The sequence below is a fragment of the Manacus candei genome, unplaced genomic scaffold, assembly GCF_025592945.1.
Source record: "Manacus candei isolate 608988 ecotype Guabito, Panama unplaced genomic scaffold, ASM2559294v1 h1tg000002l, whole genome shotgun sequence".
Taxonomy (NCBI): Eukaryota; Metazoa; Chordata; class Aves; order Passeriformes; family Pipridae; genus Manacus; species Manacus candei.
Window position 1 is genome coordinate 6,134,932 of NW_026138050.1, and position 16,812 is coordinate 6,151,743.

Sequence of the window (16,812 nt, forward strand, 5' to 3'; positions counted from 1 at the left end):
ACCCGTGTTCTGGCATGAACTGGGATTGATTGTTCATGCATCTGATAATCTGCCTACCTGGCAAGGAAGATGCTTAGAAATACCACTTTTTGTCTTGCAGGACCCTGTGTTATTTACACCAGAAAATTAAGATCTCTTTTTTTTTTTTTTTGGTCTGTTCAGTCCCAGTAGGATGATGACAGTCAGTCATCAAAATTCATGAGGTTTTCAGTGTAGTGAAAAACTAACACCCTCTCAGTGCAAAAATGACTGAAATCCTTTGGCCAACATATTAGCAGTGTATGATGATGGCGATACACATTCCAAATTAAATATGGAATTTCCATTTCTAAATGACTTGAAAGTATGTAAACTGCAGCACTTGCAACTGATTCTAGTATTTGGAGTGGGAATGATTTGGATTTTGCAGTGTATGTGCCTAACGCCTGGATGATGGTGAATTTAATTTCAAGCCCCTGTTTTTGCACATAAACTCCCAATGGCAGTTTTCATTTATACTGATGTACCGTTTCTGAAGAATGCTAAACTTGATATCCTGTTTCAGATTAACAGGTATTTATTGGGAGTAGTATGATAGAAGCAAAGATTTTCTAAAATTCAACTTTAAAAGTGAGCATGTAAACTCAATCAGAACAGCATTTAGAACTTCTTGTCCCAGGTTAGTGACTCTTCATGCAGAACAGTTTTTTTTTTAAGTCATCTGCTTCAAGGACAGGACCTTTGATTCTAATCATAGAGTTATTGTATCTTTTTTCTCTCCTACAGATGTAAGGTGAAAATAAGCTAGAAAAAAAACTTCTCTCTGGGACATGGATGTACATGGTTTGTTACATTCCTGAACCTACTATGTATGGTGCTTATTGACTGTATACTTTATTTGTTCTCCTGTGTGAAAAAACTGGCTCAAAAGAACACTTAATGAGAACAAAGAGACAATGTACATTTGTTTAATGTGACATCAAAGCAAGTATTGTAGCACTCTGTGAAACAATAGGAAGCTTCCCTGTCCAAAAAAGAAAAAAAAAAAATGAAAGAAAGAAAAACAGAAAAGAAAAAAAGACAGTTGAATGAATGGAGGATACCAAAAGTACTCAAAAACATGACAAAAATCTAAGTGAATAGTGGATTTCTGTCAGAGCAGTCAACGGTGCTTTACGTCAAGAAATGTGCCTGCGTTCTTGATGAAGATGGATGGACACTGGTGGACTTCAGGCACAAAAAAAGCAGGAATGTACGAAATGATCAAATGCCACGCAAACACTATAGAACAATACATCCTTGCTTGGTGGTGTTTTAAAAGTCTATACAAAAAAACCTTCTGGGGAGCCTTAAGTGGATTTTTTTTTTTACACCATAAAGTGATTATTAAGTTTTCTTTTTACTCTTTGCCTAGCTTTTTATTATCTCTCGGACTACATTTGCCAATAACACATATAAAAGACTGGTATAACAATAAGCAGAACACAAAACATTATGGTATTTCTCCTAGTGGGATGCAAACTAATGAGATGTATTAAAATAAAAATGGTATACCTATGCATAATTTTCTAGACGTTTCTTGGTTTATGTTCCCCAACCTCCCCCGTAATTTAAAGCATTACATAAAAGAAAAAAAAAGAGAAAAAAAAAAGAGAGATGTGCGTAAACAAATCATAGGCTATCCATGCAAAAATCTTTTTTTTTTTCCTTTAAGACTTATGCCAGTTGCCTACTAGTGATATTGTGTTAGCAATTGTCATTCTTATCAGTATACAGATACTTTTATTTCACATGTTGGAGCTGTGTGAAATGTACAAATTCTTGTATCTGCATTGTATAATGTCATGGTGGCATGGGAACTACCTTGCTGCAAATATTTGAACAAAACCTAAAATTCTTTATTTTTGGTAAAATGTTATGCTTTATGTGTATTCAACAGAAATATGTGTTTTTGTAAAGGTGAAGTTTGTATTTTTATCTAAAAATTAACAGTTTTATATACCTGAGAAAGCCTGCTATGTTTTCTTGAACCAAAAAAAAAAAAAAAAAAAGAAAAAAGAAAAAAAAAGCATTTTGTGGTCATATTTTTGTAGTAGAATAGCCCAAATAACATCAAAATCTATTTTAATTATAGCAGGGCAGATAAAATACTCTGGCAGCAGCTCCTGTTTTTTCAAAGTGCCAAAGGATTAAATGTTCAGTTCCCCTCGGATTGCAGTGGGAGCCACATGGCTAAATCCTTCTGTATTGCTTTGGAAATTTAGGGCTGTGCCAGATATGACATGGCTACTCACTTGGCCAAAATCACTGCCCCACCCCAGTAGTTTGGATTATGTACCCTTTGTTTTATTTGGATTATCACACTGGATATGTAAAATGAACTACTGGATTCTTTTATTGTGAGACATCTACAAAGAGATGAAAGAGTTTTCTTAGTTTGGAACAACAAAAAAGTTTGTCTTGAAGACAGTTTTTCCACTCAAAAATATCTTCAAATGTGAATGAACTGCAGAACCTTAAAACAACAAAAGAGAGCAAGATTTTTAACCTTTCCACTTCTCTAAATATAGTTCAAACATTCCCCTCCTGTTCCTGTAGCTATGTCAAATTTCAACCAAACAAAGCAATGTTAGCTAACAGGCATTATTGGCTTCAGATGCTAATGCAGAGATAGAGTTAGTCACCATTCTATTTTGTGATCATTTTCCCAGTGTATTTGTTGAGCACCAAAACTGGAAATACATTTAACTAAGATTGTCTGTGCTTGTTTTCCACTAAGTGTACTGTTCACAATGTTATGCACATGAATGTATGTGTCTGCGTTTAAAAAAAGTGTATAAAATGTAATTTATATATTTATGTTTCAGTGGGATGCCAGTAATGTTGCTCCGTTCCTTTTTTTTGTCTAAAAGATATCTAATGAAAAAAAAAAAACAAACCAAACATATATCCATTAAAATCATGTAAATGAAAAAGCATTATGTGACCCACTCAGACACTGTGCAGGTGATGAAAGGATGTCAAAGTCACTTAAGTGGAATAATTTGAAAAACAACTCTTTGAGAGTCCTGCACTGGCATAAGAAGGTTGTGTTGGGATCTGTGGGCCAGCTCCCCTGGAATGACTCCATGGAGCATCCTGCAGCTCTGCTGATTTACATCACGAGGGAGTCTGGCCTTAAAGTCTTGAAGACAAAGCCAACCGAGGGGCACGTGTTTTGTTGGTGCCAGCAAATAAACGTGTTATGCCAAATTCAGCAAACCAGGGGAGGATGAAGACTGAATGGAGTCCTTTCCAGTAGTCATTTGTTTGAGACTTGTGGTCTCGAGTTAATTTTGTTACGGGGAATGAAACGCACACGAGTCTTTGTTCTCAAGCACAGTGTTCATGTGGCATGCGGCAGAAAACACAGAAATCTCAGGGCTACATTCTCAGCTACTACAAATTGGCAAAACGTTTCTGACTTCAGCTGCCCCCAACCTAATTTACATCAGATGAGGATCCAGTCCATGCTTTTTAAATTACAAGGAGTAGTGTCATGACATGAGCATCACTTCCTATAGTCCAGCTGAGATCTTACCCGCCACCCTATCCAACGTTGCAGGCTGTGGGGTTAGTCCTTCAGAGTGGCAGATACAACCAGAGGGAAGAGTGACATTACAGGTGGTGACATGGGAGACATTAATTCAAAGTTAAGTTGGACATTTCAAGGGCCATATCCTCAGCTGGTGTAAATCACCATCACTCTGTTGCCTGCAATGGAGCTGTACCAGCTTACACCACTTGAGGGGCTGGTCCCTCATTCTTGCTCATCCCTTCCACTCCTCGGTCCCGCAGGGATCCCGGGTTGTCGTGTACGGTCAGTGTAATCCTGTGTTCTCTAATACTTAAGCACAATAAGTGAATATAAGAATGAGTGTCAGACTTAACTTTGAATGTCCAAGCTCTGAAATGGTTTGTTTCACCATTGTGGCTGTAAATTAAACAGTTCTCTGTGCATTTGTGAATGCCGTGTCCTATCTTCTTCTGCTGTCTACTGGAGGTGGACTCCCTCTGGACTTGTAATGTGCTGCATTTGGAGTGTTACAGGGAAGGGTGTGAGCAGTTGGAGCCACAAGGTGTCTGACTGACAGCTCTGTTATTTGTGGGCTGGGGGGCTTGTAGGGGGCTTAATGGAGCTGAGGATGATAGTTGTCATAAGTCGCGCTTCCATGCGATGCTGTAATGCCTTGTTGGTTTTGTCCTTCCACATTGTAGGTAGTGATTTGGGGATAAAATGTTTTTCTGTCTCACATTCCGCAGCCACTTCCTCTTTCCAGGGATTCAGAACTTGTTGATCTGATTATATTGTTTTTTTTGAGGTCTTGTCTGAACAGAAAATACATAGAGAGAGGACTGCCCCAAACCAACCTCCGTTGTTAAAATATGGTGCATGATCACTGATTATCCAGTCAGTTCATTATGTTTAATTCTGTGCTTCATCTTTCCAGACCTTTCAGTTGCTTTTGTTGAGTGAAATCAAGGATCACGTGCCAGTTTGCTTTCCTTTTTTCCTCTCCTCTGCCCTCCTTGGCATCTGCTTTATTGGACAGTGCACAGTAACTACAGACAGTTGCTCCTCTCCAGCCCTGGAGGTTCCTAGGCAGCTCCACCACTTTGTCTTTGGGCTTAGGCTTTTTAATCTGCTTGGAACAGCATCTGTGGGTCTCCTCCCTCCAATGGGCTTCAGCATTCCAGCTGTGAGGTTCTCTTGCCTGTCCTTCTCAGGTCCATGTTGTCTTTCTGTGGTCTCTTTTCCAGATATTCTCTGCCTGACTTTCCCATCCCTCTGTTTCTGTCTCTCAGAAATTATTTTGCTTTCCTAAGGTGTCTCATCTCTCTTATCTCCTGCCTCACAGAACAGCCTTTGATCTGTTTGTCTCTAGTTCAACTGCTTTATCTGTGTGCCCCAAGATCCTGCATCCCACACCTATAGACCTATAACTGACCCACCCCCACACACATGAAAGACAAATACTGTTGTATAGATGTGTGTTTGTGGAGAGAAAAAGATTCAGCTTTGCATTTGGAAAAATACCCATTACTGAAGACTCTTTGCTAAAGCTCTGTCCAATCACAGCAACATTGTGACTCTGAAAGAATGGCAGTGAAGCTGTTCCAGAGATCTGACAGTTTAATTAAGATCAGTGGCCTCATTTATGATTTAATTTGAAAGTTTCAAATTTTATTTTGAAGTTTCAAAGCTACCTCAGATTTGCATGCTCACATTTTACTGTAAATTGAAGGAAATCATGTTTGTAGGCCTCTTCCATAGCTTTGAAAATCTTACTGAGAATGCTTATCTGACCCTGTCTTGGGCTGGAAATCATGGTTGTTTTAAAACAGACACCATGTGAGGTTTTCAATGAAGTAATTTTCTTGGTGTTTCTAATACACAGCTTCTGGTACTAGCAGATCTCAGGTGAACTCATAAGAATCCCACTTAAATTTCCTTTAATTTCAAGTAACAGAGAAAAGCCTATCAGTGCTGCATTCCTCAAAAATCAGCCTATGTTTTGTATTTATTATTCAATTTAATTACTGTCTGCGTTCCCACATTTTAATAGCAAGGCATTATTCCATGTCTGAGCTTTTCTGTGCTACTCTTTGCTGTAGCATCTCTGCGGCACAGCCTTGAGCTGGTTTGTATTCATATCTCTGAAATAAAGAACTATTGTTGTCCCATTTTAGGCGAGACCGAAGCATGGAGAAAAGACTGTGCAAGGTCATACAGCAAGGCTGTGGCAGAACCAGGGATAGGACTCAGATCTGAGTGCTCATCCAGTGCCCTAAATCACACGACCATCTTCCCTTTCCAAGAGTGAATCCTTGCACCCTTAGAGCTAAATACTGAAAAGATTGAGGGTAAGTCATTTTGCCTAATTACTGTGCATCGGATACATGATCAAAAGCCACTGCTGTATCATCAGAGAACGTAGTGACTGATGAAAATCCATCTTTCTGCCCATGCAATTAAGATGCCTTTTATCCTATCATGAGCTGGTCATTTCCTTCTCAAAGGAGTCAGCCTTTTGTGACTTAGAGTGAAAATTATGCACACAGAACAAGACTCAGATTTTATGGGAATTTACAAAAATTCAGTAGACAATTTTCATTCCTTCCTTTTATGGTGTGGGTAACATTTCCTAAGGGAACTGTTTTTGTCATGGGCCCAATTTTAAATTTTTTTTTTCCCAGACCCTAACGTGGAAAAGCACTTTAGGAGATGCCTCTGTTTGCTCTTGAAACTAAGCATGCTCCTAGCTTTGGACAAACATCCCACTGACTTCAAGCAAATGGAGCAGAGTCGATGCTTTCTTATTTTTTTAAGTAGGGTGTGCCTTCCTGACACAGGATCCCAGTTGTGGGATGGGGGTCTTCATGCTCATAGAGGATTGAAGTATGTTTTAAACAACCTTAAAGTATCCAGACTAGTATATACAACTAGGAAGACAGCTGGGAGAGTTCCACTCTCTTCTGCTCCCATGGAGGCTGCCATTTTGAGCTACATATTTGTTGTTTTGGGGGAAAATACTTTCTTGGCATGGGTGGATTCAGGAGTGCAGTCACTAATGCCAGTGAACCCATTTAAGATTATCTGTTTGGGTACCTCAGAGAATACAATTTGAAAACTCACAGTTGTGCTGATTACAGACAAATCTGAGATGGGAAAAAATTAATGAGAGCAAATTTCATGTGAAATTTGGCAAATTTTAGTTTAGGGAAAAAAATGAATGAGAAGGTAGAACAAACAAGATCAAAAGCTCTATCCTTCTTTTTGCAGTTGTGGCATGTCACCTGTCCCTTTAGTCATTCTAAATATTTACTGCATCAGGCTAAAGTATGTGCTGAAGTAGCTCAGAATCACTACAACATGTAAAAAGTTATGGCTGGTTCTCGTTGAACTGCTGCCTATTATCATGGCATATGACCGTGAGGTGGGGCCTGCAATCACAGTTGTAAATCAAAGAACAAGTCATAGGTTAGGTTCTGTTTTCCTTAGATATTGTCTCTAAGTTTGTTTTCTGTATGTTAGTCTCGAGTGACGTTTGGTGAGCTTTCCAAATAGGTGTAAAGTCACGAATACCTAATTCCCAACCTGAAAGTAAGGAAGTACCAACTCTTGGTCTTCTTCACAATCAATAGATGAAATTCTGGCAACTTCTTGGTGGTAGAATTTCTGTCAGTAAAATTTTCAGTGTCACATTTTCCCAGTGTTAACTTCTTCCCTTAGAGGGGAATGCAATCATTATTATATTTGACTCATTAGCAGGCCATCAAATCTGACTTGGTTTGATTGAGTAACTCAGAGTTTCCATTTGGACTGATACCTGTGCATGCTGGTTGTCTTCCAGGAACTTAGATAAAAATACAGAAAGAAAGGCTCATTTGTGTGCTTCAAAAGAAAAGAAATTCACATATGAAGGCTGGAGTGGTCCCTCAAACCAGGAAATAAGGAGCCAAGTTTTATAACAAGTGTTACATGCTCATCTGCAGATCAGACTTGCTGTTTTGGCCTCTATGTACTATCTTTGATCTTGCATAATGAAGGCAAGTGGTTTTACTGTCCATCTTTGAAACTGAGAGTAGCTGATAAGATCAGGGGTGCCAAAAAGCAGAAGCACCCAGTGATGCAGTTGAGCTCTTTGTGCTTGAAATCCCCTGGGGATTTTGAAAACTTCCTGATTCTGGAAAGCAATCACAAATAAATAGAAGAAAAGCATTTTAAACACTGCTGAAAATCCCACCCTGGATTATTTGGCAGGTGAAAAAAGAATCCAAAAAAGAGACTACTTATAATGATCATTCAGTGACAAAGCAGATATTCATGGAGAATGCTCATGCTTAAATCTCTCAGCAGTTAATTATCATCTTTACAGACCATAATACTGGAATACTTCACTTATCATCAATACTTCAGGACTTGGATGAACTTTGAGACGCATGAAAATGAGACACTCCTTAGGCTCATGGTAGCTCTGTGTTCTAGTAACTGATCAACCCATTACATAATTGGTCAGATCACTAACTTGCATAAATAGATATAACTCCCTTGACTTCACTGGAGGTGACAGTTACCTGAGAATTGACCCGAAACTCTTGCCACAAAGCAGATAATGGTTTCATATTTTGCTGTTTAGTGTTGTAAAAATAGACTCATTTCCTGGAGCAGTTAAAACAAGAAAATAGGGAAAAGCAATTTCCCACAGAGACTCATCCGCACTGGAATTCACCGAAGTCCCCGGATGTGAACATGTGCTGTTAGAAAACATAAAACAGCAACTTTGTTTAGGGAAGCCTCTGACCTGTCAAAAATGCAGAGCATTTCTAACCAGACTTTTCCTTGGCAATTAGTGGGTAGAATTACTCATAGAAATTGTTTTGTTTGCTCACAAGGGGAAAAGTAAGACATAAATTCAAGATAGCCCCCGTTTGACCACAAGAAAAAAGACTGTTCACAGAGGGCCTGTGGGTGAAGTGCTGAGAGGCTTCAGCTCCCTTTGGGGATGAATTCAAATTTTTTGACCTCAGTGAAGTATGAAGAGCCCCTCCAGACTTACTGGGCATCCCTAGCTGTGATTTTTTTCAGCAGTTTAAGGGATTTGGCATCCAGTGTTAATTCATTTTTTATGCGACTTCCAAGAAACCTTTGTTGCCTTCAGAATGTCTCTGTTCTGAAGAGACTAATTTCGACCCAGTGATGTGACCATGCCTTGCATCTCTAGGTAGCAGCACCCAAACCTTAGGTTTGTTTTTTTGTTTGGTGTGTTTCCCAGCAGTGACTCTTCAAGTGCCCCATTCACTGCTGGAGCAGCCTGACAGTTCAGGTGGGAAGTTCCCCCCACTCCAACCACACATCACCTTTTCCTTAGCACTTGGGCTTTACGTGTGTTTTCTGTATAAAGGTGGTGCTGGTTTAACCTGAAGACCAGGGAAGTTTCAAGTGGCCAGATTTTGTGCTATGGGCCCTGTTCTGCTGCTGCTGAGTCTCTTGCCCAGCTGTGTGGGGCCAGAGAAGGAGGGAGAGATGCTCCAGCACTTGGATGAAGTTGGCTGAGGGCTCTATGCTCACACACTTGGAAGTGAAGGCATTTCTTGGTCCAGAGTCACCCACGGTAAAATAATCTGCTCAGAGGTCTCCTTGGAGTCAGGAAGCTACTCAAAAACTTGTTCAGGATCTGAATTCCCCTTGACTGCAATGGGTTTCCACAGCAAAAATGAGAGCAGCAATTTGTCCCAGATAGAGTGGTTCCTTCAACAGGCCATGTAGGAGTTGGACAGGTTAATGGTCAGCTTGTGTACTGTACTGATTGTCCCAAATACTGCTTTTAAATCAAATTTGAACTGTTTTTTCTGGGAGATGTTTCTCATAGATGTGCTTCAGAAGAGCTTGCCTAACAGCTTGTATCCATTTGTTGTGAAGGGCCTGCTGGCCCATCCAAAATGGTCAGCCTATGCCTGCGTGGCTAATAGGGGTTTTGGGACCTTGCAGCTGGGGTTAGCAAGTGCAAATGTTTCCCATTAGCTCCCTGCATACCCTAAGTTGTGATTCATCAAGGGAGACAGTGGAAGGCTGAACTTGAGACATGAGATGTTTCTTTGAAGTTACTCGTGCTTAAAGTTAGGCATGATCTGATCTGGCTTCCTAAGCTGAGCCCCCAACGAACCCACTCTGCTAACACAGTGTAGTTTAGTCTTTTCCTCCTGTGCATTGACCAGAGTGATGCTGTTTCAGAAGGGTTTGAAACCTTTCAGAAAACCATTCCATAGTAACAAGGGAAAACTTGAACTATTCAGTGGCTTTCTACCAGCAAGCTCAGCTACACTAAAGAGCCCATAGCAGTGCTTGCCCTCTCTGGGCCTCTTAAGGTATTTTCCTTCCTTATTTTCTTTAGCATGTTTCTTTTTTAAGTGAGAAAACTATCTTAAAATGGTACTGTAAAAAGGTGGGAAATTAGGTAGATCATATCATCTTGATTCCTTTATCTCACTTAATTAAGGAGAAGTTTGCCCATAGTGATCTGGTATTTCCTAAAACAAGCATACATGAAGAACACTTTGAGGAACTTCAAAAGAATTTTCAGGCTAGATCAGGAAAAGATAAAACCAGAAGTGGAAACTTCTAATACACTTTATAGCTCATTACTTACAGGAAGTACATTGTTACATAGGATACTAATGAATTCTGCAGGATGAGGTTTCCAAAAGAAAAATAAAATGGCACCTTCTCTATCTCAGAGGAAAGGTCTGAGGGCTTTTGCAATTATGACAGATATGCAGTGGATATGTATGGTCATATCACCTGGATAGAGTCTATCTCTGGGAAAAGGCTATTTAGAGTTTCAAGTGTGTACACTATTGAATTTCTGCAGCAACTTCCTGGTCTACCTGTTAAAAGTGATAAAGGTAATGGTAAAAGTCTATCTTGTTTTCAGCTGCTCTGTTCTACACCCCAGAGAGCAGAAGTGCTGCCCTGTGTATAGCTGGCTGTGAGCAGGGTGGCAGGAACACAAATTTGGGTGACTGAGGATGAACATGTAAAGTTGATGCTGATGTTCCCAATCAGGTAGTGAGGCCAGCAAAATGGAAACAGCAAAATGGATACTCAGATTCTTCCAGTGACACTTGTCTGGGAAATTATTATTTGGCAGAGTCTTAATTAACTGAAAATGAGCAAGTAATTCTAAAATCCTGATTATGGAATCCCGAACTACTGGATTTACTGTTAGTGAGTTAATTCTGTCAGAGGTGTTGTGGTACAGGAATATTTCACATCTGTAAAGCACACAGAAATCCTAAGGATAACAGGTAACAGTTTTCTACTGTCTGAAGAGTTCCCTGGTGTAAGGAGGCCCCTCGATGGTGCCTCAAGAGCTGAGGGGTTGTGCCCCAGGCTCAGCTCATGGTTTCAAGTCCAGACGTGCTGTCCCCAAGTCAGCAGCACCTGGAGCTGGGTGCACCTCTGTCACATGCAGTTATTGCACACATGCTGGCTACCTTGTGTTCTCCAACACGGGGGATATGTCCACCTGCCAGCTCCTGTATTTCACTCAGATTGTAAGGATAGCTTTGCTTTATGTATGAGCATATTTTAGGTGGCAAAGCATTTCCATCAGGACTGAAGCACTTGGGCAGTGAAGCTTGAACATTTATTCCCTGTGTACAGGCAGGATATTTAAATATGGGATTAGTTGCTCTTTGTATCTTCAGGGGCCCAGATACTTCTAAACCTGTGGTCACTGGAAGGCTGTCTTGCTGAAAATCCAGAGGCTTTTGCCCTTGTGAAAATTTCTAGTCTTGCTTGAAAGTGAGATTTGGACTCCTGAGTCTCAAAGATGCTTTTGCAAGTGTTGTGTCTGCCTTTCTGCTTTTCTATAAATCAACTTGCTTGGCCTGAACTGAGTGTTTAAATAATAAACAGCTGAAGGACAGTCTGATCACTTCTTTCTGAACGTTTCCCATGGGGAGCGCTTGGGGTCACATGGCATCTGCTCTGACCTTAAGGACCTGCTTTCTGGAGGCTTTTTTACGATGCTGACAAACCTCACATTTTAACTAGCTGTTAAATAAGCCAGTCAGTGGTAACTATTCAGGACAGGGATTAGAAGAGTATTCTTGCTAGGATACAGGATGGCTCTGTCCATGTGCTGGCCAGGGATGAAGGGCTGGAAAACCGTGTGGTGGAAGGGACTATTAATGTGATTTTCCACAACTTTCCTTGCAGCTGCATTTTTGAGAGGAGAGAGAGAGATGGCTAGGCTTGCAGTAACATGTTGTGCCGTCATAAATGCTACAGCCACCATCTGTTTCCAGCCCACGACTTGAAAGAAAACTGAGCAGTAATCTCATAATTCACATGAGCGTTTTACACTTCTGAACCCTTCCCAACCTTTGTCTAATAATGAGGGGAGTGTGTGGTGCTAAGTTTTATATTTTTTCCTGCACTTATTAGTGTTTATTTGTATGTCTCTTTCTCTTTTGTTGTTTCTGGGGGTTTTTTTCCATAAAAAAAAATTTCACTGGGAGGAAAATCAGACCAGTTCCACGGACAAAAGAAACATAATGAAGGCAAAATCCCAATTCCATTGATCTTGCTGACAGAATTCTCCAGGAGGAGGTGCATTTAATATTCCTCACTGTGTCTGCCTTATTTACTTGTTGATTAAAAGAAAGACAGTAGAAAGTGAAGAGGCAGGTTGCTGAACTGCCCTTTCCCTGCAGAAACAGAGCTGCTGGAATAGCTGGACATGCGCATTTTAAACCCAAACCCTCAGAGAGGATGGTAATGGTAGGTTGGATTTTAATGAAAACAAATTCTTCTGCTAATCTTCGCTTGGGGCTGGCCCTCCACAGGATTAAGGATACCACCTGCTGTGCCAAAGACATGCTCAGGTTCGAGGCTGCTGGTGGGTGGGAAGAACACAAACATCTGAGAGCGACTCTGGTGAGCAATCGCAGTCTGTCCTGTTGTAGTGCCCTCAGGGAAGCCAAAGAGTTGAGATCATTTAGTTGATGGAAATACTGCTCCCCTCCAGCCTGCAAAGCAAGGATAGCATCATTAAGGATTTCTTTTTGGCTGTTCTGCAAAATCAAGGGCTGCTCTTTCTCTAGGCCTCCTCTCGTCCTTGGACCCAGTTTGCACATCTCCTCCAGCCACAGCCGGACCGGCTGAATGAACTCCTGCTCTCCTCTGGCCTTAGAAATAATGGCTTTCATCATCCCCACGAGACTGCAGAGCACTTTAAGGATGAAAGGGCTTCTCATTTCATATATCCTACTGCTGCTAGAACTATAAATCATCAATGGACTGAATTTATAGCCAACTGCTACTGCAAGTGAGTGAAATTTATTTTGTGTTGTCATATGTATGGTCAAACTGTCCAAGAAGTTGCCAAACAAAGAACTGAGCTGCTGATGGGCAACCCACTCAATCTATTCTCATTTTATTTAAAAATAATAAATAGCTATCAATCAAAAGAACTTATTTTGACATGTGCTACCTGTTGAGTGTTCCTCAGTATGTCTGGGATATGTCCATAAATGGAAGAAAACTACCAGCTGTTGCCAGGTCCAGCAGATATTACATAGATTTCCACCAAAAAAAGGTTTGTGGGCTCACTAGGGTTGCGGACAGGTTAAGGGCCATCTCCTTTTTTAGCACAACTTGCTGTTCTGAGAGTGTTTGCTCAGGTAGCAGGTGTGCACAGAGGCCACATCCAGCCACACTGACCTCTGCTTGAATCAATGGCAAATCTGCATTGACCTGTATACAGCAGTGGTCCTTCTTCTGTCTCACAGTTTGATGGCAGGTGGATTTTTTGTGGATCTTTGGGGTCTGGAAAGCTGGCCTGTGTCTATTTTGGTGCCTTGTGATGGTGACGAGCTAAAAAGGAGATAGTAGAAACTCTTCAAGTTGCAGGGGTCTGAATCATGCATTTCTGTATGATTTTCTTACAGAGCGAACAAGCCTGAAAGGTCATTTTTGTGTTTTACCCAGGCTCATTAATTAGAACTGGGGGTGTTGGGAGCTGCCTTTCCCTGCTTGCTCCTGTTGTCCTGCCCGATTCAATCCCTGCAGCCTCCCACCCCCTTTATGGCCACATCTGGAGTGTCTCCCTGCACACATGCTGGTAGGAGCCTCCACCCTGCCAGCACACACATTGTGGCTTTTTGGTGTCCGTGGAGTTCTAGGCATCTTTCCCCACACTTGTTTTTGCGTGAGAGGGAAAGAGAGAAGGGGCACGGGAAGGGCAGTGGCAGAGAAGGCCTCTGACATGGAATTCCCAGGAACAGGATTTGCACATTTTATGACCGTTCAGATGGAAATGCAACGGAGCTGAATTATTCCTCCTTAATCCTGCTTTCTCACTTTCCTCCCAGCAGCCTCTTCCCCTCCAGTTTAGGTAATACAGAAGCTTATAAACAAATCTCCCCGCGTGAAAAATAGCAAAGCCGGGGGAAAAAAAGGACCTGGGTTAGGGCTGTGATGGATAGACAGGTGGAAGGCAGGCACCAGAAGGGAGGATGAATGGTAAAAGCCTTTGATGGAAACACTAAAGAGCTATTGAAAATCCAAGGGGTAGGGGGAGGGAGGAGAAAGAATAGCAGGAGGAGGGAAAGCAAGGCAGCCGTGCCCCCGTCCCCCCGCCCTCTTTCTCAGGATGTTGAAAGTATTTGTCCTTCGTTACAAAATGATTGAACTGCCGCCAGGCCAGGCCACCCTTCCAGCCATTGCACTGGGAAACTGGCACTTCTGAAAGCCTCGTCGCCTCTCAAATTTTATAGCTTTCCCTTTTTGTGGGAGTTTTTGTGTTGTGCTGTTTGCAGGATTGTTTTCAGATTTGCCGCATATCAAAGAAACTATATTTTGTTGCTCTGATGAACACAGAATCCAGGTAATGAAAAGAAGAATTTAAAAAATAAAGGCCCATTTTTTTATCAGAATACCCAGCTGTCTGCCTTTCATTGAGTCAGAATTTCATACATTTGGTATTCACTCTGTGAATTTGGTTTACCTCTAGTGCTTTTTGAAGGAGGAATTTCATGCTGTAAGTAAAGCTTCTACTTTACTAATGTCTCTATTTGCACAAAAGTGATGCCTATTCTTCATAGTCAGAGTAGTGAGTATGATCTTCTTGTATCATAATTAAAATAGTTTTTGCATCAGGTACACGTAGACAACAGTGGAAAAAAAATAATCATTTCCATTTTCAGAATGATCCCTGAAGTTCTACAATGTCTTTATCCTGCAGGATCTACAGATGGGAATAACTATTGAAGATCTGCGTACGAGACTGTTCCTGCTGCCAGAGGCTGTATTTTTGTCATGTATTTATATGTGTATGTATTTATATAAGCCTGATGCTTGGAAAGGACTTCAGCCATGTGTTTTCTCAAGAATTAGATTTGGGTGTCTGTAGACGCAGCCTCCACCCAGGCTCTTGTTAAACAGGGGAGGACCCAGGGCCATGGTGTGTCCCTGAAGACAGTCACAGGCCATCCCTGTCAGAGAGGAGCTTGTGGTGCCCTGGCCAGGTGGATGATCAGGGCTGTCCCTGGGCAGGTGCCCACTCTGCATGTGGGGTGGGTGCATCGCCCCCACTGCAGCCCCAAGGGTGCTTCTCCGAGTACACTGTGCAGACAGTCAGCTGTCTGTTGCCTCCAAGATTAGATCCTGGGATTAGGTCTCTGATGGGCTGGCTGTGACATATAATTAAAATAGTCCTAGAAGAGCAGAGAGGCAATGTGCCACCCATACACAGCTGAATACTAGGGGGCTGTGCTTCCTCACAGACCCGCCGCTGAAAACAAATCTCTCCACTACCATAATTTACAATAGCAATTTCCACCTAAACATCTCCAGTGCCTGGTTATGTTTGTTATTGTTTGCAGAGAGAGAGGTAACACTGCCTTTATCCCCACTTCCAAAAGAGGAGAAAGGGTAAGTGGTTCGCTCAAGGTTAGATGGGGAGTCAGTGGAGATGGTGCTCCAGTTTCCTGCCTTCAAAGGAATTTGCTGCAGTGACCAAAGCAAACAGTCCCTGCTGTTACCACGCCGGACTGTGGCGTGTCATTCGCACTTTGTATCTGAGATGCTGTGTCTGGGTAGGTATCACTGTCCTCGTGAACTAACTCTTAGTTCTGGAGCGTGGGTGAACACTTGTCATCATGCCAGGATGACACAAAGTCTAGAAATTATGATGGCAATTCAGGTCATGGGATAACGGGGGAAAAACGCTGTCTCAGAAGTGTCCCTGTCTGGTGTCACCGCTGGCAATTATTTAAGCTGCAGGACATGGCTGTGGCAAAGATCAGGTTGTAGCTGATATGAATCATGCCTTGCAATAACACTTTCCTTCTTACATTGTGAAAATTACAGCGGTATGGGAAGTGAGGGAAAATGGGATTTCCCTGGAGGTTAAAGATTTTCCTTTAATCAGCTTTCATAATGTTAATTAAACGTTTGGAACAATGGTTCAGTCCCGGGATCCGCCCGCTCTTGCATAACCATCTCACAATACCGTTTTCACTTTCATGTTTATTTGCCAGCATGATTCAAAGTGAGAGCTGAGCAAGATCGCCGCACCAAGGAGCTATTTGGGATTTGGGAGAACTCACCTCCCTCTCTTCCCTCACCTAGAGAGAGAAGACCCCGACTCTGCCCTCCCAAGGAGGAGCAGCCCAGAGGGATCAGAGCACTTTGTCTGTCATCATCACCCCATCTGCAAAGGGGGCTAATAAAAACTTACTGGTATTTTGAGGCTGGTACATATAAATATATACCCACCCATATGGAGAAAAGGGTGTGTTTATAGAGATCAGTACATGGATAGATCTATTCCGGGTAGGTAAGATAGATTACAGTGCCACTTGTTCCCTGAATTTTTCACTCTCTCTGTAGCGTAGTTGCTATGTGCCCATGGGACCCATCGTCTCTGGTCCTTTGAGCAGTGGGCTTAATATAACCCAGTCTCATATCACACACACATGGAGCATTCTGGGGAAGATAAAATTTGGGGAATGGTTCACAGGCAGGGGATGACACCGATTACCCCAGGGACCACACACATGGGAATGGGAGTTGTGCCGGGCATGTTTCCTGGGCCTCTTGGTGCCAGACTGGGACGTCTTTCCTGGTGGTCTGAGATGTGTCAGTGTGTCCCAGAGCTGGTCTAGCGACGTGCTTGGAGCTCCCACCAGCCACACACATGCAGGGGGTGCACATGCATCCAGAGGCACAGCCTGGCCACTTTGTTCTTCAAGTTAGAGAAGACCTTTTTCAAAAATAAGGTA

At 42.0% G+C, this 16,812-nt stretch overlaps 1 protein-coding gene across 7 annotated transcripts in view; it reads left to right on the forward strand.

Annotated features, from left to right (window-relative positions):
• Positions 1-14,463, forward strand: part of PDGFA (platelet derived growth factor subunit A) — a 35,766-nt gene extending 21,303 nt beyond the window's left edge. For 2 of the 7 annotated variants that reach the window (XR_007903959.1, XM_051783185.1), the window contains 2 exons: positions 5,710-5,883; positions 12,631-14,463. Coding sequence is in view for 2 of the 7 variants with exons in the window: in XM_051783185.1 (XP_051639145.1) it covers positions 5,710-5,843 (134 nt within the window). In the remaining 5 variants the exon portion in view is untranslated. Of the gene's footprint in view, positions 1-544; positions 659-765; positions 3,987-5,709; positions 5,884-12,054; positions 12,308-12,630 lie in introns of those variants that run through there. The other 5 variants (XR_007903914.1, XR_007903952.1, XM_051783304.1 and 2 more) reach the window with 3 other exon arrangements.
• Positions 14,464-16,812: the final 2,349 nt, after the last annotated feature.